At 33.7% G+C, this 23865-nt stretch overlaps 1 protein-coding gene across 5 annotated transcripts in view; it reads right to left on the reverse strand.

The window, feature by feature from the left end:
* The window catches only part of LOC129228378 (adhesion G protein-coupled receptor L1-like), a 339788-nt gene that overhangs the window by 95257 nt on the left and 220666 nt on the right, over positions 1-23865 (reverse strand). For all 5 annotated transcript variants that reach the window (XM_054863073.1, XM_054863058.1, XM_054863065.1 and 2 more), the window contains exons 9-11: positions 17538-17721; positions 14318-14452; positions 7411-7601 (exon numbers count right to left, since the gene is read on the reverse strand). In XM_054863073.1, the coding sequence (XP_054719048.1) occupies positions 7411-7601; positions 14318-14452; positions 17538-17721 (510 nt within the window). The remainder of the gene's footprint in view (positions 1-7410; positions 7602-14317; positions 14453-17537; positions 17722-23865) is intronic.

Below are 23865 nucleotides of genomic sequence, written 5' to 3' on the forward strand. Positions count from 1 at the left end.
TAAAACGGCCGCAATTAGTCATTTGTTAAAGCATAAAGCTTCAGGGGTTTGGGGGGGGGGCTCATGTTTATATGGGATTTTTCAATCTTGTAAGGAGATATAAAGAATAAATGTTATTTAATAAGGGATCCTTACAGATACCAATTTATTTTTAAGATTATCTTATGGGTTTAAAAATACGTTAAAAAAGGTAGTTTAACGCATCTCACCTTCACAAGGAGTGAAATAATGGATATGTGTGTAATTCTTCAGAATGTGCATCACTTGGAAAACGTATTGCAATGAGAACTTTTTAACACTCTTCAAAGTACAAAAGAAAAATAATGATTTTAATAATAATATAATGATAATAATAGCAACAACAATACTAATACTAAGTGGGGGGGGGGATGAAGAACAAGATTAACAATCGTTTTTGATTCAGGTGATATCTTTTGATGATGTCAGTATAGAGAAAGTTTTTCTATCAAAACTATTTATTTTAATTGTATAAAGAAAGCATTATACAAAAATTTTCAGGTTTCCCGCAGTTGGATCCGGTATCAACTATCAGAATAAAATAAATAAGAAAAAATTGAATTACTCTCAGCAGAAAAGATAATAAAGAAGCTGACAAATGCTTTTGTGATTTTGGGCAATCTATCTTTTTTTCATCACAATAACCACATTGAAATAAACAAGGTTTTTCAACACTTTTTCCCGTTTTTGACCCTGGTGCTTTTATTTTTCTTATTGTTTCCTAAATTTACCTGAAAAACAAATTACTTCAGATGAAAAATACTATTTTCCGAGCGCCATCTTAAAAAAAATGTATTTTATTAAACTGAAAACTGTTTTACGTAGTAGCGTATTAGTTTTTTGAAACTGTAATTTGCCATAAGAGGGGATTGGCTAAAAGGAAGAATTATTTTTTACGCTATTATTTTAAATTCTTCAACATCGTGGGAAAAAAATATTGTTTTAACTTAGAAGAGTGACATCCTTTATTTCACATTTTTTAAACCAAATGCAAGAAAAATATGGAGCCGCAGAAGGAAATGGAAAAAGTGACCGAAAGATAGCTATCAGTAACAACAAAGCGTCCCGGTAGAATTATGCCATTCAATAGCTGCAGCAAAAATCGAAATTTTATCTCACTACCCCCCCCCCTCCTGTCCCGACCCATACTGCACTTACTGAACCCTAAGGGCAAGAGACTTCGACACTTCTAAGCTTCAACCTAAAAGGAATCAATGAACAGCCAAGGACGAACTGGATAGTTTGTTTCCTGTCCGGTTACGGCCGGATTCACCGAGTGCTATAATACCCGGACTCTCCAAGACCGGAACTCATATTGCAGGGACCTGTTAAGATCTTGTTTTCCATGGCATCCTTTCCATCTTCCTTGGGATAGAGATCTATTTATTTCTTTATTCTTTCGTGCTTTTCTAAATAGAGCTTCCAAAGCAACTTTTCCATTTTTGTCGACAATGGATTGATTTGTGTTTTTTCTCGCGGCGGTTGTAACGAACTTTACGCAAACATAGCAGTAAATTAGGTACTGTTAAGGCTTGGACATTATAGAATTAAATTTTAAAATTGTTGCCTTTTTGAGGTTGACGCCAAAAAAATTCGCTAATATATAATGAAATCATGCGTTCATTCATTTCTAAAATGAAAATTTTTCTGGAAGAACTTTTCAGACTTAAAAGTCATTTGATTTAGTTATTCCTTTATTATTTAGTTAACATTAAAGGGAAAGTGCTGAAATTATTTATTTGGGCTAGTAAGTTTCGATGTTTAGTGTACACCTTCAAGCTGTTTTTTTTTTTATATATATACTCTTTGAATCGTGCTTCTTCAATGTATGCAGTTCATAGATACATTTACAAATTGAAATATTTATTTCAATAAAATATAAAGTAACATACTTGTAAACCTTAAGAAAAGGCGGGAGACATTTCATTTTTATCCCTGCACGATTTAAACCATCTAACTTCTTCAAATTTCTAGCTTTCCTTGATGGGTTAGCGAAACAGAAAATTTTTCGTTTAAAAAAGTCATTATCGTCTTTATCCGCCCAAAAATATCATTTTCCCAAAATTGCTTCAACTAAATGAACAAACCATGGTCAATCTATCTATGTTTTCAAAATATGTAATATGTCTATATTTTCAAATGTGTGATATGGTCTTTCGAGATGATTAGAAATGTTTCTATCAATTGCAAACGTCGTGAGGTTCGCAATGTAAGTAAATAATGAAACGTATCTATAACTTTTAATGATGATAAACAATAACAAAATATATTAATGTATTTAATAATAGTACAACTACAAAAATTCTAATAAAAATGATTTTATATGAAAACTTTTCGAAGTTCATAACATTTTTACTAACAAATGACTTTTTTAAAGAACCAAATCTCTTATTTGCAATATATTTTTGCAATTTATGCTCAAAGTAACATTGGCTGTCTGATTAATATTTTTCCGCACAAAATCCAAGACTTTACTTCCTTAACAGTTATACGATTTTACCGTTTCAAAGTTGTTTGTTTTATTTTCATTTATTTCTTTATTCTTTAAGATCTTTATTTCTCTTTAAGTCCTGAAGTTAAAGTGCCGATATGGTTTTTAATTTCCTTTTACTAGTGTTTTTCGATTTTTGTGTAGTTATCATTTTTAAAGCAGTGTTGCATTTGCTGCTATTGTTTTTCTGTTTGTATAACAAAAACAACGATCAAGATATTTCGACAGCCCAACGTAAAGAAACAGAAAACGCTGACGAACTCTACGCTTCACACTAGTAAAAGGAATCGTATATTCACACATCCTGATGAAATGACGATTAACTATACACAATGGAGCTCGAACTCTCATCTACACTTGGAGCGAGAAAGAGATTCTACCTTATCAATCAACAGCAAATGTACGGAAGCGATCAATGGATATGAGAAACGCCCCATATGTGGCCATCTCCAGTTTTGTAGAACCTATTAGTCTTTGGAGTGCATTTTCCAGAAATTTCAACCTTTACTGATCGTGCCTCCAAAGTGATGGGGCCGACGCAAACCATTTATTAGCCCCGAGTCTTTATGAGAAAAGTTGAGGATTTCACAAGATTCAATCTCTCCAAGGAAATGTATTTCCGTGGTTTCGTTCAAAATTGCAGATTGTGTCACAAAATCTGAGGTTGAAATATATTTGCTAGATTACGACTCTAATTTTTCGGTTTATTCTGTTAAATCTTTAATGAATGCATTTGGGGACCAGTAGATTTTGAAAAAAAGTTTGTTTTTGGAAAGTATGCCTATGTGATTTCTATGTATTTTTAAACGTTACGCAATAAAATTAAATTCTTATTTATTGTGTGTTCTCCCGTTTATCAGAAAGAATGGTTGTCCTTATTTTTAACAAAACTCTCTTGTCATTTATTTAAAAAATTAAAAGAAAACGTAATTTTTCGGTTTGGAAGAGGAAAAAAATGCCTTGAACATTTAATCAGGTTGATGTAATTCCTATTTCAAATTATTGTTTCAATGATCAATTTGCAAATAAAAGTAAATTTTGTATTTTCTTTAAGAGGTTAATAGAATCTTCTAAATGGGGGAGGGGACAATACATATCAAAGTTTTTGTGTGTTACGAATACTAAACGAGTATTATTCTTCATCTTAAAAGATCAATGAAATGCATGGACTATAATAGTGATCCCAAATAGATTTTTGCCAAAATTTCATAAATAAATAAATATTATTTTAAATCATTTAATCTATAAGAACATTGCAAATTATTCTGGTATTTGTTGTTATTCTTCCATTCCTCTCTTCTTTTGCATACTATTATTTTTTTATTAATTTGAATAAAACTTTTATAAAATGTGAGAGATTTTTTTTTTTTAGCTATTATTTTTTTTATTTTTAAAATGTGGTGTTTAGTTTTTCCTACAAATGGAATACAGCGCTCGACGTCGACTTATACTGTTTTGTCACATTATTTTAGTTCATAAATTTGTTATCATAGGGTTGGTGGGATTGGAGTGATTCTAGGCGTACCATCCATGTGGTACATCCCCTATAGCAGGGGTACCCACCTAGGGGGGTATGGCGCAGACTGTGCCAAAAAATTTTTTAGGGAAAGGTGCTTTAAGGGGGTATTTTTCTCATTTTTGGGAAGTCTCAGTTGCGAGGGAGTTCTTCATAAACATTTGTGTGTGGGAGGGGGGGTACGATCTTGCTCTTTGGGGGATGGAACCACCTATCTTAATGAGGACTTGCTGACAAATCTTAAAGCGCTAACGTTTTGGATTTTTTAGAAACGCGTGATTGTCGTTTCTTTATATAAGACAGTTACTTTAGTTTTTTATTGTAGTAAATTAACTCATTTTACAGACAGACTTGTTAAATAAAAAAAAAAATCCATGCAGACAGCAGAAAGCGATGTATCGTGTCCTTTTAATACAAGATGTATCGTGTGTTAAAAGTAAGTAAGTAAGTTTCTTTTTTTGAAATTACAGAAAAATCAGGCTCAAATCTAATTTTACGAATATAAGTGTGCGATATTTGTTACAACCAAAAGCACAATAATCAGGTGCAATTAAATAGTTAATTTTTTCTTTCAAACCAGATGTAACGGAAAATATAAGTTTCAAGACTATCCAAATTTTAAATCATCCAACTGGAAATCCAAACAAAGTATTTGTAAAAATATTTTCTTAAAATCTTGTGAAGGTGAATCATCATTTATTGTAAAATAAGCAAATCTTAAGCCGTTATTCCCAAAAAGATTCTCATCCACCGACCATCTAGCTAAATCCAATTTTCTTATTAAAGCGTTCATTTCCAGTAGCTGGATGATCCTAAGCAACCATTTCCTGAAGTACAGTTGTGATTCCAAAAAGCAATAACCCTTACCGGTAAGCAATCCCTTCAGCACGTATGTGCCAAGCGGCACGCCCGCAATCTGCAAACAACCGTTGCCAATAGAAATGGCGATCCCGAGAAAATTATGGGCAACTCGCGCGATTAACTACAACGTGTTTACCCCACAGGGAAAAATAACTTACCCTTGGTGAACCAATGAACGCATCCTATTTTCGGAAAAGCCTTGTTCCTTCTCTTGCGGCAATTTCGGACACGCAGGGAATTAAGTTTTCGATTTACGGTCGTTTCACGGTTTTCTAATTCGCTACATACCGTTAATATTCGAGTACTTTAGTCACTGTAAAAGTAATCGGAGCAAAGCAGAATCATATCGCCAAATGGCTCTGCATTATGCTTCACGATTTTCCTCAGTTAAAAACACTATAAAGACCAGTTAAAAGGGATAAAGGAAAAACAATAACAAAACCAAAATCGCGTTTATCATATACTTTGGGTTTTTCGCAAATTTAGAAGGCTTGTTCTTTCTCGTGAATAGTTAAGCAATATTGGCATCTAAAACTAAAAACAGAACCAAACATCTTATGCAGTAACTAACAAAGGTGAAAAACGAAGGCATTTAAATTCGCTTTAATTAATTAATGACTCGAAAGTGTCCATTTAAAACGTTAAAAATTAGAAAACCATTATTAATTTTTTAAAAATATAATTGAAACTGCATATCAAGATTTAATTAGCAAAACTAGAGGTTTTTTTTTTTTCGTTTAAATGGCAATAGATAGAACAAATAGACATTTCATGAACGGATTAAATCATCAAAATTTTAATACAAAGAAAATTGATTTACAGAAGTGCCCAAAAAATCCAACAATCAGTTTTTACATGAAAATAGATTATTTAATGCATTATTGTATATTTAATGCATTATATTAATAAAAAACCGTATCTTTTACATCTGTAGACTACACATTCGTAACAACACATTTTAAAATTATGTTTCTCAGAATATGACATATACTTTTGACTTCATTTATCAACCACAAGCCGCCTGCGGCTACAAGTTGGATCGCCATTTTACGCCATTCGCCTTTCTGTTTTACTTACTTTTCATTTACATTTTTAAGCCAAGTTCGCCGCCTTCGGCGACTGTTTAAATAAACTTGGCAGCGGTATTAATTAATCTATATCTATCTTTTTCGATATTTATTTGAATAAAATATTTTCTATATCTATTTCCAGTTGCGTCTTTATTTATTTAACCTCAACATGCATTTTCTAATCGAAGCAAAGATCACTCAAAAAACCGTGTGCTTTATTCATTTAATTAAATAGCGCAAAAAAAGAAAAAAAAAGCTCCTCTTGTTCCCCGTAGTGTGCAAAAAGTAGCGTTTTCAAAAAAAAAGAGCCTCACTATTTTAATTGAATTAGATGCGCACAAATATGTAAATTTTCAAAAAGGAATTTTTTATACTTTTTCCAGGATAAGTTTAGAAAAAAATTACACCCAGGAAAAAATCCAAAATAAAGGTTTTTTCAAAAATCCATGAAAAATACAAAAATTTGTCTATCTTCAAAACATTTTTAGTCATCACATTTAAAATTAAATTCCCTACATTATAGTACAAAAAAGATTTGTCTGGCACGATTGGTTGGGGGTCTGTGAGGTAAAAAGTGCTAAAAATCACATAAAAGATTAAAATAACTTTTTTTTAAATTAAAATATTTAAAATCGAAGCCCGAGGTGCACACCTTCGGCAAAAATTGCACCTATATACCAAATTTTATATTTACAGGCCTTACCGTTTTTCCGAGAAGCGCGCCACACACACACACACACACACACACACACACACACACACACACACACACACACATACACACACACACACACACAAACATCTTATTTTATTAAATTTATAGATTGTTCTTATTTGAATGGAATTTTTATAAGGGATCATTTGACAATAGAATGGAAATTTAATGGGCGACATTTTGAATATTTCCAAGCTATGTTTTGCAATTTTCTAGAAACATATTTCAAGTTTTTAAAATATATCCTCAAAATATCTTGCAATATTTATCGTTTGAAACAACCTTGTTAAAAAAGGTAACCACTATAGTAACTTAATGAAAAATACCCTCTTACCCAATGTTGTATCCACAACCAGAAAAAAACCTTTTTTAAATTTTATTCAGGAATATTTATAACTTTCGAGACGGCTAGACAGTTTGGCCAAATTTTCATGAAATTTGGCACAGTATTAGTTCGTAGCATAGGGGGGAGCAGTTCGAAGAGATTTTTTAAAAATTCGATTTTGTTCTCTCTCTATTCCAATTTTTAGCCCATTTTACCTAGCGAATTACCAAAACATGGACGAGCAAATTAACAAAACATGGACGAGCAAATTAACATAGCATATAGACGAGAAATTCTTCATCCATTATTTGTAAACATACAAGTGAACCAAATAACCTTTTAATTTTCTACTATGGGTACCGCTAGTTAATAAGCAAGAGAGATATGAAAGGCGAAAACAGTAACCATGCTTACCTGCAAGTGCTTAAAAGTAACTGTAATTGGTCTGGGTAAACTAAGAACACGATGACCTTCTAAAAGAGCTCCAATCACCCTAGAATTAACTATTCTACTGGCATTTGTAGAAGACGCTTGAGTTGTGTACACCTCTGAGCCAAGCAGATCCCCAAGCCGATGATGAACAAGGAGTACTAGACGCGACACTCCTGAAAGAAAGCAATTAAAATTAAAAAGGAGAATTGGGCAAATGGATAGCGAAGTCAGGTACGTATTAAACAATACTAGTGTTAAAAATATAGAATAAAACTCACAAAAACGTATTAACTATCGTATATTACAGCCGCATTCATTTTTTACTGCCGAAAATCTGATCACTGACTTTTTGTACTGCTTTATGTATCCAAAATTTATTAGCGTCTGCGTTGCTTTTTTGATTTAGTCAAAATTATGAATCTTTGTTGCTTGAAAAAGCATTAGCATTTTAATTATAATGGCCGTGCTCCGATTTTATTTTAGGAAAAATTCAATTTGAAATTTCGAAAATATTAGAGACGTGAAATACTTAAGACAATCTAAACATATCCACATGATTTAAAACAACAGAAATTAAACGGCAAGAAGGTGATAAACTAAAGACTTTTTTGTGCTCGAAATGTATCATTATATAATATGTTACTCCGAATTCAAGAGTGTATCTCTGATATCCATTATCATCACTCGAAATTAAGAACAAGATAGCATATTGCTCCAATGTATTTTATCAATGTATGAAAAAGGAGGTAAAAACTTAGTCATCTGATTCTTAATGAGGGAATAATTTGAGTAAGTGATAAAGATTCAACATATATGAGCCAGATTCTGAGCAAAATAATGTTTGTAAATCTGGAGAACAAGCAATATTTAGCTTAATAACTTAATGAAACCAAAAAAAAAGTATGAAAGGAAGTTCAAAGGCCCTTTTAACTCAAAAAAAGAGAGAAAATTAAGCTTCAAAAAATTAATTCTGCGGGGGGGAGGGTGCATAGTTAGAACAGTTAAAAATTCTTAATATCAGTACAGTTTCCAGACTTTCGCAGCATTTACAATCATTTAGGAACATCGACACGATGCAGTACCACTGTATCGTATCACTTTGCCACAGATGAGTACTTATTGCTTCATTATTTTTTCTTTTTATGCGTAGTAGTCATTTTTTTTTTTTTTTTTTTTTTTACAATTTTGGCTCGAGTGTAAATTTAGTTGATAATCATATAATTACCACGCAAAACATACTATATCAACGTAGCTATTTTCGCCCAGTATGCGTTAAGTAAACTGTTAGTCCACCTTCCATACTTGTTTTCTGAATCAATACTTGCCAACGTGCGTTAAGGATAGCATTTAACATGGCATCCTACTCTTGTATTATCGACCTCTCTGCAGCATGTTTGATATGGATGTTAATACATCTTCCACATTCTATTAAGTGGATTTAAATCTATACAACAGGTTTGCCAATTTAACTCGTGACTGTGCACTAACAAATGTGCGGTGAAACCTCAACAATATTTAAGAGACGAAATATAATTGTAGTTTTAAAGAGCAAAGCTGTCCGATCAAGAGGCGATAAAATAAAATTTATGGCTTTTTTGTTATGTTTATGACAAACATATTTTTTTAAGAGATCATACCAGAACAGATGGAAACTGCTGCGTTCCAAGAAAGTAAGTATTGAAAATCATCATTTGGATAGAAGTACTTCAAAGTTTTAAATTTACCATTAAAAAATTCATTTAGAGAGAAGGGATTTTTTAAAAACAAACGTTATTCGGAACAGAAGCATCTTTGCAAAAGGAAAAAAAATAACTGTATTTCTTGAGAAAAATATCTTTTCACAGAAGTTCAAGGTTGTGTATTTGATGATCGTTATGGAGGGAACAATCGTTTAATCGGGTAAATCAAGTAATTATTACATCAAATTTCGACGAAAGTATGTGGATAAATCTACTTTACAAAGAAATAGCTGTGGAAAAAAGTGCCAAAACATTTTTTGCGTTCGTATTAATTTCAAAACATCTGTGCCTCACCTTTAATCGTTTTATTTTTTCAGAACAAATGAGTAAATAAATAAGTTTACATCAGATTGTAACTTTTAATGGGAATCGCGCTTGTGATGCAACATTGCTCAAGAAAAATAGCGCTAAAAAACGAAATTTTTCATTTTTGTGATTTTGGCTGTTTTATTTATTTCAAACGTTTTAATAGATTTAAGCCCAACTAATATTAGTGTTTAGTCGTAATCAAAATACATACTACTAAAAAAAAAAAACATTAGCATCACTTTTAACTATATTTGAAAAACAAAAGTAACATTTTGTCCTTATTATTACTCTGTAAAACAATAAATCGTAGTGTATTGATTGGAGTGCAATTACACTGGTGTGCAAAAATTAAGGACGAAGTCCAAAAATTAGCATATAAGCTGAACGAAGAGTCAGAGCGGACAGAAAGACCAATCAGGAGATTAAGTAAGGTGATGTACGGTAGCATATGCGCAGATATGCAGGCAGACGTAATGGGGGAATGTCTGAGTAGTATAAAGCATGTTGTCGGTGTAAGATCAGTATTTCTGGCAAAGAGATTGCACGCCGTACAGCAGTTTAAATCACACCGAGTTATTGCCTCAGCGAGAAATGGCGAATGATCAATCTGCTAGACGACATCTGGATGCTTTTACCCGAGGTCGAATCATTGGGAAGTTGGAGGAAGGCCGCAGTGTGACAAGTGTGGCTGCAGAGTTTGGAATTGCTCACAGCATCGTTTCACGACTTTGGAGACAATTTCAAACTACAGGAACAGCTTCCGGGAGTTCAGTAGTGGTCGTCCACGAGGAACCACACCCGCAGATGACCGGTATATTGTCTTACAGGCCAGAAGAAACAGGCGGCAGACAGCGGGAGAAATCGCTAGACACACGACACAGGCGACTGGACGACCGATATCGCGTTTTACCGTGGCCAGAAGACTGCACGGTGGTGGTCTGTTTGCACGACGCCCTATACGGTGTGTACCTCTAACGCCTGCCCATCGGAGATGGCGTTCTCTGTGGTGCCGGGAGCACCGGAATTGGAGAGAGAATGAATGGGGATGAGTACTCTTTACAGATGAGAGCAGATTCAGTCTGAGTAGCGATTCTCATCGCATACTCATCTGGAGAGAGCGGGGAAGCCGCAATCATCCCTCGAACATCATTGAAAGGGACAGGTATGGAGGTCGCGGTGTTCTCGTTTGGGGAGGCATTATGCTTGGTAGTCGTACAGATCTTCACATCTTCGACGCAAGTTCAGTCAACGGGACCCGTTGTTGTAACGAGATTCTTCTTCCATATGTGCGTCTTTTTAGAGGCGCTATGGGTCCGCAGTTTCTTTTCATGGACGACAATGCACCATGTCATCGCACAGTAGCTGCCGAACAGCTCTTAGAGAGTGAGGATATTGAACGTATGGATTGGCCGGCACGATCTCCGGATCTCAATCCCATCGAGCATGTACGGGATTTTCTAGGCAGACGCTTGGCAGCTCGTACCTTACCACTAGTAACGATTCGGGAGTTTCGATTGGCGCTGCAAGACGAATGGGCAGCAATGCCTCAACAACTCATTGACACCCTCATTCTCAGCATGGGCAGACGTTGTGAAACCTGCCTAGCAGTCGGGGGAGATCATATCCCCTACTAAAGACCGGATGCTTCTTTCTGGACACCCATCACAGGCATGTTTCGGCCTTCAGTTGCATTGCGCTCCATGCTACTTTTTCAATAAAGCTTCTTTTTATCCCTCTGATTTCTCTTTTAGTAAGTGTTGCTTACATTACACATGTCCTTACGTATTGGGGATCTTACGGTATTAAATGTGTTGATTTGGAAAGCTTTTGAACAACGTTATACTGAAAAAACCGTCTCGTCCTTAATTTTTGCACACCAGTGTAGTTGTAGAAAGAATTTTGAGGAACTTCATCTGTAAAAATGTCACTTTACTAAGGATGCAGATATTCAAAATTATGTAATTTTCTTCCATTCACACTAAATGAGAGGAAACACGTACAAAATGCTGTGTTGTGGATATAATTTCATCCGAAAGTTCACGGATGCATGGCACCTATTCATTTTAGTAAAATGCAGGCTATGTTGGTTTGTGTTATCCAATCAAAACGTCGAATAAACTCATTCGCTTGTTCATTACACGAGTAAAAGCAATAGCTCCTGGTTTGATGAAATGAAGAGCAAAAACTGCTTTAGTTCACGACATCTAGCAATGTCTCATAATTGCGCTAAAAACAACGACATTTCCATGTTAAATAGCACTGAATCAAGTATTCCAGATAAACTTTTAACTAAGTCTGCATACAAACTCATTAAAGAAGTAATATTGTCATTATAAATCAATGTCAGTGACATTTAGCGATGAAGAACTTTTTGGCCGTCGTCCAATCTGATATCGCACAGAATTCGACTATGCGTTTCGGGCTCCCTATTCTCTTTATACCACTATTTTCTCTCGAGGAATAATAGGAAAACATTTCAATCCGCCGCAAACATAATAAATGCTGACGTGTTTTTACGACGTGCGACTTTAACGCGGCAGATCTTAAAGAGGCAAAGAAATCATTTGAGAGCGCAATGCCAGCCATTACGCCCAGGCTGCCTTTTTTCTCCCCCTTTTGGTTCGGAGTAAAACTTGTTGTGAGAATCCATAAGCGAAAAAGAGCTGTAAACATATTTATGACTGTGGTTCTAAGGATGAAGCCTGCTGTCTCAATTACGGTCGTTTCTAGAAAGAAGCTTGGCAACTTTCCCAAAAGGCAACGAGAGCTATCAGAACGTGCTATACGCAGGAACCTTTAGGGTGGGATGTATATAAGCATATTTATACGCATGCAAGTCTCTTGTAGAGTGTTTTGTTCTTGCATTTCAGTTTATAGATCCCAATATTTGAAAGGCGTAAAAACACTTGTAAGACTTTATAGTAGTCCTTTTTCTTTCGAAAGTTTCCCAGTTGTTTGAGAAAAAATGGACTTCCATTGTTGTATCCTTTATTTTATCGACTTTATTTTACAACCAAACGTGTTTCAAGTTTCAACATGCATATGCTAAAGAAATCAAGTCCAGGCAGACGGTTTCTTTTTGGAAGAATAATTTCAGGGAAAAGAATGTTTTTCAAATTTTTGTATCTGCTAAGATCGTAAAATTGAAAATAGTAATAGTTAAAAAGTAAAATTTTTTTCACAACATATCGGTAGGTTTGTTTTATTATTTATGGTGCAATATAATAAGAACTTTCATATTGAACTTTTATTAGCATTGGTAATATTTTCTGAAGATTATAAAATATTTAATCAATCTACGAGGTGTGTTTTTTAAGTAAGGTCGTTTTGTTTTAGACACTAGTAGTTCGCGCGCATACCGCAACGAATACGTGCGTCGTGCACCGGCATGCCTCGAAAAAAAATGTGCTCATTTTCAGCTCTGTAGCTAACCTGTACGATTCTGTTCTATGATTTTAAAATGTTTAAGACTATCAACTCGCCAGTCGCATGTGAGGTTCGCTCAGTGATACGCTTTTTGTCAACAAGGAATAACATGTCTGCTGCAGAAATTCATCGACAGATTTGCGAAGTGCACGGTGATACTGTTATGAGTGAAAGCAAAGTGCGTAAATGGGTAATAGAATTAAAAAATAGTCGTGACATCATCCATGATAAGGAGCGTTTCGGTCGCCCTTTGATTACAGACGAGCCGGTTTGATGGCTTCAGCAGAAGCGAAATCTTCGCAAATCTGTCGATGAATTTCTGCAGCAGACAGGTTCCTTGCTGACAAAAAGCGTATCACTGAGCGAACCTCACATGTGGTGGGTGAGTTAATAGTGTTAAACTTTATGACAGCATGGAACAGAATCGTACAGGTTAGCTACAGAGCTGAAAATGAGGACAGTTGTTTCCGAGGCATGCCGGTACACGACGCACGTGTTCGTTGCAATATGCGCACGAACGTGTCTAAAACAAAACGGACCTTGCTTAAAAAACACGCCTCGTATATTAATGAAGAGAGGGATGGGTTTAAATTTATCTGTGAATAAATACATGAAATGGTTTAATAGAGTTGTTATAAAATATGCTTCTTTGGGAATACATGATGCTAAAATTTGAACCAAACACAAGTAGTTGCTTTTTTAAACTACCTTTTTTTCACATAGCAATAGGAGTTCAGAACAAAACTTCGCCTTAGAGCAACAGTAAATTATCTTAGTATTATTTCTGGGATTAGATACCTTACTGTTGCTCTGAGGCGACGATATGCGACCTGAACCCTGCATGAAAACGACAAAAATAAAAAATGTATATTCTGTCACGGATACTCAGGAACATTTTATTTTAGAACACATTTCATATTGACCACAAACTCAAACTTCATATACCAAACCGACATTGTTTGTGATGACATAGTATTTAAAGTTAACCATTACATTTCATGCGAATATTCATTTAAGAAGCGTATAGTACGTGTTTTGTTAAAGTTGTACTGTCTGTTACAAAATCCATTTGATAACATTAAAATGTTGCTTTTAATGTCACAAAGTTTCGAAAAGTTCGATACTGCAAGTAGTTCACACTAACGTAGTTTATCATTGGCTTGAGATTGTTCAGTTAGCATAGGAATGAAATATAATTCTGAGTTAAAAGTAGACGAACTTCCCAAACATAGAAATAAAATTATGTTATGTCATTAGAAAAATATAGTTTGAGCTAATGAACCACAACAATCAACATCAATAAATACAGTAAATTAAGAATTTCTACTCCATTTCCCTAAATTTTGAGCATTGTAGAATGTTTGAAAAACCAAATCTTTTAAGCCATACAAAGAACAAATCTATTGCCATGTCACCTTGTTTAGCTGTGGCTAGAAGTGCAGGAGCTGGTACAAGGAGCCTGTCGTCCACTCTCCACCAGGTGGTATCGAGGGGTGGAGGAAGTACTACATCTGATATGTCCCATGATTCAACAACGTGTACTGCAGCCACTGAAAAAATAGAGGAAGTCCTTTTTAGTTAAGGGAACATCCAATAAACTTAGTAATTTTCGCTATCAAGTCTTTTGTAATTGAAATTGAATATTATTCTTCGGGAATTCCAACACTTGACCCTAGGTACCAATAATCGGTATTTTTATTAATAAATGTGACATTTAAGTTTCCAAAACATTGCCGGTAGACCATTTTCTGAGACAGGTATTTAGCAGAGAGCTATGTAAGAGTTCAAAACGATCTATAATGCTTTCGAAGCTATTTAGAATGTTTCTCATTTTGAATTATTCTCCAGTTAAATGCTACAACTTCGTTTGCTTCAAATGATTGAAAAAAGAAAAAAAAAACTCTTTATTTTTGTTTGTTTTTTACCGTTCATAATTCAGCATGATTGTTCAGCTTCATATAAAGTTGTGAAATCAAGGGGGGGGGGGGAATAGATTTCTCAGAATTGAACACATTAAAACTCTAATAAGCGGCTAGTATCACTCGTTTATAAGTAAAATACATGTTTTTAAGTACTTGTTTTCGTTATTTATTCATGCTTCAAACAAAAATTCAAAAATCAGCAACGGTGCGGAAATGACAGCATTTCAAAAACATGTTTTAAAAAAATGACACTTTAAATGTATTTTTAAATTTATTTTGCTCAGAATGCAAAGCAAATATCTTTCCACAACGAATAACGTCTAGTAACAAAAACACATTGGTATGCTTTGTGATGTTTTTAGTTCTTCAATCTATTACACAATTCTTGAAGTCCAAAGCATTCTGTTTCGAACCATGGATCACTTAAAAAATATAAAAGAACGAAACTTGATTTCAGTTAGCATTTCTAAACATTTAGAAATAAATGAAGGGCCACGGGGAAGAATGATCATAGTCCACCATGCACACGTTTTCCTCAATGCGTTTTTAAGCTTGAACCCTCGAATCTTTTCCGAATTGGCTTCGTTCTTCCCTGTTAAAACTCACTTACTATGCGATGATTCTTGTCTGAATAATATTTCTCTTGAATATTGTCTGTAATAATCTACGTGTTCCCATTGGTTAACCAGAGTTTTTTAGAAAAATGGACTTCGATCGTTCTCCCCCGTAGCCCTTCACATACTTTATGTCAATAGTACTTTCAACAATACATTTATCCATATACGAATCAAACATGTCAAGAAACTCAAAACACCCTCTCTAATCCATTAAACTGCGAAACATGCCTTCCGGAAAAGACGATCCCCTTTTAGAGCAACACTAGCATTAACGTAACAACAAAAGCTGTTCAAAGTTTATATAAAATGATAATAACTGCAATAAAGAAAATATATTAGATAAATCAGTCCTGTCATCGCCACGTCGTAAATCAACGGACCAAAGTAGTGAAAAAAATCACTTTCGCGTCAGTGTGTCTCGCTCCAAAAGATGGAAATCTCGGGGAGCAGATCCATCAAAGCCTGTGTGAAACGTCCATCAACAATAGCTGGTTGCACGAGCCTAATGTCAATAAAGCGAAGAAAAAACATGACGTCGGGAAAATAATGAAAATTCGTCGATGCGGTAAACGGCGTTTCGTCTGCCTCCTTGTTTTTTCTCACATGTTTATCGGGCTCGCTTCGGCTATCGTGTTATTTTTTCTCCCTTCCTTTCATCAATTTCTGAACAATTTAGATGTGATTAATGTCATGCACATGCTTGAAAAGAATCAGAATATAGTACACTTTAAAGACTAAGTCTGCCTAATGAAAAGAAAAAAAAAACCCAAGAAATTTTAACGATGATCACGATTTTAAAAGCGAACTTAATTAGAAAGGGCAGGAAACAAAAAATAATTTGGGAACACGAAGAGAAATTACATCGAGAAATGAAAAATTCCAGAAGTGTATAACGAAAACACAAATAACTGTTACAGGGCCATTCCACGGAAAGCGGTCATTTTGTCCCGCATCTGACGTCTCATGTATTTCATTGAAAATAATACTTTAAAATATTAATGAACAAATTTTTTCTGCTTAACAAGCTTATAACTTATGTGTGATTTCTTAAGCAAATAATTTCGACATTACCCTTTAAAATTAATACTTTTTAATGAAATATATGAACCGTCACGTGCGGGACAAGTGGTTGACTTTTTCGTGGACTGACCCTACAGCAATATATGATCGCATGTTCTCATGAAGATTCATTGCAATTCAGGTATTAGCGTGCATTCAAAACTAATACAGGAAACAAAAGCTAGTTTTTCGTCTCTTCTTACTTCACTGCTATTACTATTTCACTGAATTCATTGGAATGCATTTATTTACATGAAACACACCGCCGGCTCAGTCATTTCCAACCGAGGACTGCAGTTTCGTGCTTATTAGCACTCATCAGCCGGGCATAAGAAAGTAACTGAGCTGGAGATGGAAAACCTCTTAAGGAAGCCAAGAGTGCCAAACAAACTGGCAGCTAATATAGAATTAGCACAGGCCAGACGAGTGACCGAAGCAATGGTTCGGATCAACTCGGAGATTGAATACAAGGCATGGTATATTCAGTAAATAACCGCCCCAGCTCAGTCACTTTCCTATGCCGGGCTGATGAGTGATAATAAGCACGAAACGGCAGTCCTCGGCTGAAAATGAAAGAGCTGGAGGTGTATTTCATGTATTTCTGCTTTAGCCCTGGCTAATGGGCCCGGTAATTTACTGAATATACCATGCCTTGCCTTCAATATCCGAGTTGAACCGATCCATTGCTTCGGTCACTCGTCTGGCCTGTGCTAATTCTATATTAGCTGCCAGTTTGCTTGGCACTCTTGGATCTTTAAGAGGTTTTCCATCTCCAGCTCAGTCACTTTCCTACGCCGGGCTGATGAGTGCTAATAAGCACGAAACTGCAGCCCTCGGCTGGAAATGACTGAACTGGCGGTGTATTTCATGTATTTCTGCTTTAGCCCTGGCTAATGGGCGGTAATTTACTGAATGATGCATTTATTTACCTTAAATTTCTCAATTTTTACACTGTAAATAAGATGATTTGTGTAATTAATAGCTGGAAAACTCAGATACAACAATAAGAATCATATCAATAATCATTGATAACTTACAAACATGTGGTTGTCCACTTCTCAGACTGTATCTTGAGTGATGGGACTCTGCAAGCAGCCAACCACTTCTTTCCTGGCTTTTCAATAAAGCAGCTGCGGACTTTTGTTGTTGTTCTCGGTTCAAGTCGTGCCACGGAAGTCGCTGACTATCGTCCAATAAATTACTGCTTACTTCCAACACGCTCTGAAAAATATTAAAATCAATTTGCATTTACCTGTGGCGTAATGAATTAAGTTGGAAAAACAATGTTACAATAGAAGCATTAACGGCCTGTTGATCGGTCTGAGTAATAGTAGAAAAATGTTTTGCTTCTGAAGTAATACATGCATGTGTGACTTTTTAGGCAAAACCTTTTCCTTTACTAATTACTACTATTATTATTATTATTTTAACTTTTTAAAAGAAATACAGTGATACCGTAACAACGATTATCAAGGGACCGCAAATTTTGTTCGTTGTAGGAAAGACTGGGGTAATGGAAGTCACCTAAGGGAAAATAAATATAAAATTTTACTTTGAGTTAAATCTGAAACGCAATCATGCAAAATTGCTTATGTATAGTATATTTTACCTATTGCAGACTCAAATTGAGTCTTAATTAATCTTACCTATTGGAAAAATAAATATTGCAAAGTAAGCTTTGGCCGGTATTACCCCTACTCTGGGGTAATGGCAGTCACTAATGTAATTTACTACATAATTGTTGTAAAGAAATATGGGAATTCTCAATGACATAAGCACGTTAAACTGAAATCTTTATGTGTATTTTATTACATAGTTCTGCTTTTTAGATGTTACAAAAAGGAATTGAAAGCATAGTTGACTACATAATATGAAGTCAATGATTTAAACAAACAGCTTTCCGGCAAGATGGCCAGCGCTTCAATAGTATACATCTATAAAATGCCGTGAAATGGCAGCACTAATCAGTTTAAATCTGATTTATTCACTTTACGAGAAATCATAGTGATCGCCATTATCCGCTGACCGCCATTACCCCAGTCTCCCCTAACTGGAATTTTGTTCTGATGGAACTCAAACAATGTGACGTAAATTAAGTCGGGACTGAAAAATTGTTAAATTAAAACAGATATTTCGTTGTATTGGTATTCGTTATGATGGGATTTCACTGCATACAGCTGACACATGCAGGAGAAAATGTATGTTTTACTCTGAAGTAGTCCTGATTTTTAAAAAAAATGATGTATATTTAAACAAATTAATGTTTGTTTGATCTCTTAAGTGTTAAAAGAAAAAAATATGCGAAACTTAAACCACAACGTACAGTGAGAATATTTGTTTGGAAACGGTATTATTTGCAAATGCTTCTGAAAAAAAAAAAAAAAAAAACTGAAAGTAAAACAACTCGAATACAAATATTTGCGTATAGAAATTTCTTACGACAATAAATTAAATAATTCATCATATCTGCGTCATATCACGTTAAAAAGAATTTAATTTAGTTAAAATTAAATGTTTTTGAGGTATGAAATAAAAGATAAATGGAACTCTTATGTGGATTGCTTACTTAAAATATATTTGCTTTCTGACTATTCTAAATGCTTTATTTTCTCTTGGCTTTATTTTCTCTTGATCTACGGAAAAGATGAATAGTTACATTTTCTGGAGCTAGTTAAAAATTTAATGTGAGTTTTTACGGTGTTTCACCAGTTAAACTGCATTTACATAATATTTGGTTAAATATTTAGCTTCCTAACGTTTGAATTCTATGAGCCTTTAAAATTTTATTTTGTAGTATTTATAAATTCCATCCACTTTCTCCATAAAAATACTAAGCACAGTGTGACAAATTTAATATTTTAAAGAAGCTCGTCAAATTGTACGAGTATAAAAATAAAGCAAAAGTAAAAGCTAAATAATATCCAAATACGTTTTTAAAAAATGGCATGAACATTTGAGATAGTAAAAAATGAAAACCAATAGACGTTTCGGTATGCAAGTACATATCGTCACCTCAGAGCAATAGTAAGATTTCTTAGGGTTATGTCTGGAATTAGATATCTTAATGTTGCTCTGATGTGACGATACGTTGAAGCTTATTCTGCAGCTGTTTTATATCGCACAAATCAGCCACTGATCACAGAAACTTAAAACTATTTTTAGCAGTATAATTAATTTTTGGAAATTCATCAATTCATTCATCAGTGTACAAGCGTGTGCAAATAACAATAAAGTAAAGCCTTTACAAAAACGTTTTAATCTGACATTCTTGGAAAGACACAAGAAAACTGAATAAATATTTGAACCTGTCAAATAAATATTTTAATCATTTCCAAAAATCCCATTAAAATAAAATTATACAGTTATTAAAACTTCAAAAAGCGAACCAAGCACAGTTAAAGCCGCATTAATTCCGAAGACGGTTAGAGATGTGTTGAAACCCCCTAAGGCGTGCATAACACGAAAGAGGGAAAGAGAATGGGAAGTGAGTAATTAAAATCAAATATTTCTTAGTCTTTCAAACTGAATATTCACAAGCAGTGAATATACTAATAATGGAGATAATGAGGACGAAAAAAGATTATCAACATCGTATCTCATTCAACCAATTCAATAGGTACATATACATACTCGATAACGGATATAGCAGAAAATTTCAGCTTTCTTAAAGCTTCTCTCTATGAATATTTTATCAGAATTTTATGCAAATAACTGTGTCACTTTGCCTTTTGAATAATGCATTAGAATTTATCACAGAAAAAAAACAGTGTTTTGTGACCGAAGCTCAAGAATTTATAGTCTTCCCTTTTCCCTCCCTGAAGGGAAGTTATTGCGTCTCTTAAGCCTTTAATTTTCTAAAGGCGAAAAAGAAATGTGAATGAAATTCGAGATTTTTTATTTATTTTTTCACATATTATTATTTTTTCATATTTTATTATTATTACTTTATGTTTGATGCGAGGAATAATTTAAACAAAGGGGAATGAAGGGGACCTAGAGTTTTGAAAAAGAATTCCCGCTCCACTTCAATGATTTTTGAATACACTACGGAAGGAACAAAACAATTTGAACAGTGAGAGATGGATATTAAAATCTTAATCTAATCGCTATGAATTTCATACAGTATTCCCGAGGTATATGAGGGAACTGATTAAATAAAGTTGTCAAAGAAAGATGGAGGTCTATATTTGAATACAGTTATTTACTCTTTTTTTTTTTGTCTTTCAAATTTGAATGCATTTGCCGATACATTTTTTTTTTCGTTTAAAAATGAATTACAAAGACATTCAAAACTTTTGAGTGAAAGATTTTATACTGGTTATTTTTAAAAAAGTATGAGGAAATTTGAAGGTATCTGGAAAATAGAAGAACAGTTTCCACAGTGGAAATATTTGCCAATGCGGAATTATTAAACGCATTTTTTGCTCAAAAAAAAATAATAATAATAAAGCGGTTAAAAAAATTGCTTGCTTTTCCTCACCGTCGATTCAAGATGTCTCTTTCTTATATTCACACCACTAATAAAAACGCCTCGTAAAAATTTTAATCTAAATGAAGAAACATAACTTTTCAGAACATGTCTGGTTTCGAATTATGGTACTCTTTCAATTAAACATTGATCCATAATTTAATTCCGCCACTCATATTGAAAATTGTGTTTTGCACCTATTGGTTCACAGTTCGCAAAAAATTTCAATCTCAATGAAGAAACCAAGCTTTTGAGAACAAGTTTGATTGCAAAGAATGATGCACTCATCCATGGTAATTTTGATTCACAGTTTGACTCCGTTACTCATAATTTTTGATTTTTATTGCATCTATTGGCTTAAAATAATAAAAAACAGGAAGGTACTGTTAAGCTGCGCAAAATTAAGAAATAATAATTACAAAAAGCATTTAAAACGAATAATTAACCAAAGTTATCCTGCTCTAAATATTAACATTATTAAAAGTCATCCTGCCCTTCACGCTGACTTTTACCATATGAAAAATGTTTGTGACCGTTTTAATAAGAGAAATGCAACTTTAAGTCAAAAAGTAATATTCTAAAATAGAGAGAGGGGAGCGAAATTACCCTAAATGACTAAAAGCTTTTGTCAACTGTATGAAAATCCTAAAATTCGTCTTCATTTTGTGTAAGTGAAAAAACAACACTGACTGTTATAAATTATAAAATAAGTAATTACTCTTGTGATCAAATATACGAGAAAAAATACCGAAGACGGAATAAATTACCCCACCAATAAAAAGTAATGGGTAAAGAAGAAAGAAAACGAGTCTAATCTAGACCGAATTTCCTTCTCGTACGTTATAATTCATTAACACCAAAAGGCTGTCGTGGATAGAGGATCCTATTTTCATAACGCTGCAAAGCAAGCTCAGTGCTTAATTATGAAGAAGAGCCCCAAACATTATTAAATTATTAACACTCAATTTGCCCAGGAAAAAGAAACGTTTGAGCGGAACAACCGCACTGTAGAAAAAATACGAAGCCAAAAACCGAAAGCTGAATTCATGTTAGAAAAAATAAAAAGGAACTATATTAAGCGAGAGAGAAAATTCATCGAATTCTTTTTTTAGTTTCCTTATTTTATTTTAACTAAGAAGAAAAAAAAAGGATTCGCAAAAACATTACTTTGATCCCGCGTCCTCTTGCTTAATTACAGGTTTCTGATAAGAAATCAATAGCAAGACATGTTCGGGGACAATCTAAAAATTTTTTAAATAATAATTTAAAGAACGAGTGGCAGAAGAAAAAAAGTTAGAAGTAGTCTTTCTTATCGGTGTAAAGACTGGATAGGATACATTGCGAGAAGTTTCATTAGGGAAAATTAATGAGAGCTATTTTTTTTTCAGCGAGATAACACTGTTATAAAGACACTTGTGAGAAAATGTTGGCGTGACGCCATAAGGATACAGTAACACAAAGATTGACAGGAGTTGGAAGCAAGTTTTTGATCGTTCGGGGACCCCTTATTTCTTTATTGGCATATAGTTTTAATGAAATTGTAGCTTTAAAATTTGCATTTATGTTTTCTGTTGCTGCTGTTGAAAGAGAAAAATACCGTGCTTTTCGTTAATTCCTTAAAAAAAAACTTTTATCTATTAGTGCAATATTAAAATTACTTCCTTTATTAATGTTGGTTTAAAAATAGATACTTATACAAACTTCTAGGCTGTTAATAATATTGAGTTCAATTTTTAGCTTTGCGAGATATATTTTTGACATCTTTACAAAATTAAAAGTTATTTCCTGGATTAATATTGGTTTGAAAATAGATACTCATACAAACTTTTAGGCAATTGATAATATTGATTTTAATTCTTAGCTTTGCGAGAGATATTTTTCATGCCTTTACAAAATTAAAATTACTTCTTGGATTAATATTGGTTTAAAAATAAATACTTATACAAACTTTTGGGCTATTAATAAAATTGAGCTTAATTTTTTAGCTTTGCGAGAGACATTTTTGAAGTCTTTACAAAATTAAAATTACTTCCTGGTTTTATATTGTTTTAAAAATAGATACTTATGCAGACTGTTAGGCTATTAATAACATTAAGCTTAATTTTTAGCTTTAAAAAAGATATTATTAACGTATTTACAAAACTGTTTCAAGCTCAGAAGATCGGAAATACACTTCACAAATTTATTCAAGCGTGTTTTCACGTTCTGTATTTCAAATAAAAATGTTGTGTCGTCAGAAATGGAGAAAACAATATATTATAACAACATGCATGATTATGAAATATTATGGATTTTTTATCCATATCCATGAATGGATTTTTTAAATACAAAACGTCAAACATACAAATGTCAAATTTCAAGCAATAGTTTCAACATTGAACGTCAAAATATCCTAAAATATGATATTTTCAGGAAACTATCATGTAGAAAATAATATTTTAGTATCTCTCGAAAATTCCTATCGATTTTAATACGGAAGAAATTTTTGTTGAATATGATGACGCATTGTTGAATTTTTATTGAACTGTCATCTCTACTGGTATATTCTGGTTCTTCAACTGCTTATAACAAATATGGCACAATATGGATGCCATATCGGAGCAAGTTCCGTACATACTTAAGGTATTCGCTATTTTCTAGATATGGCATTACTTTTTTTCTCCCTCATCTCAAAATATAACCTCGGAAGCAAAAATAGAAAATTTCAGTGAAAAATCAAGTCCGTCCTCAACAACCATCATATCAGTCAAGTCAATTCCATGTGACGAGAGAAATATTGTGGGTTTGTTTCATTAAGAGGTTGTACATCAATTAAGGAAACACTTTTTTCAACATGTTTACCTTCCTCCTCTCGATATCACAAAGTATCACACATTACCTTCTACAACCCCCCTCCC

This window comes from Uloborus diversus, chromosome 1 (assembly GCF_026930045.1).
Source record: "Uloborus diversus isolate 005 chromosome 1, Udiv.v.3.1, whole genome shotgun sequence".
Classification (NCBI taxonomy): domain Eukaryota; kingdom Metazoa; phylum Arthropoda; class Arachnida; order Araneae; family Uloboridae; genus Uloborus; species Uloborus diversus.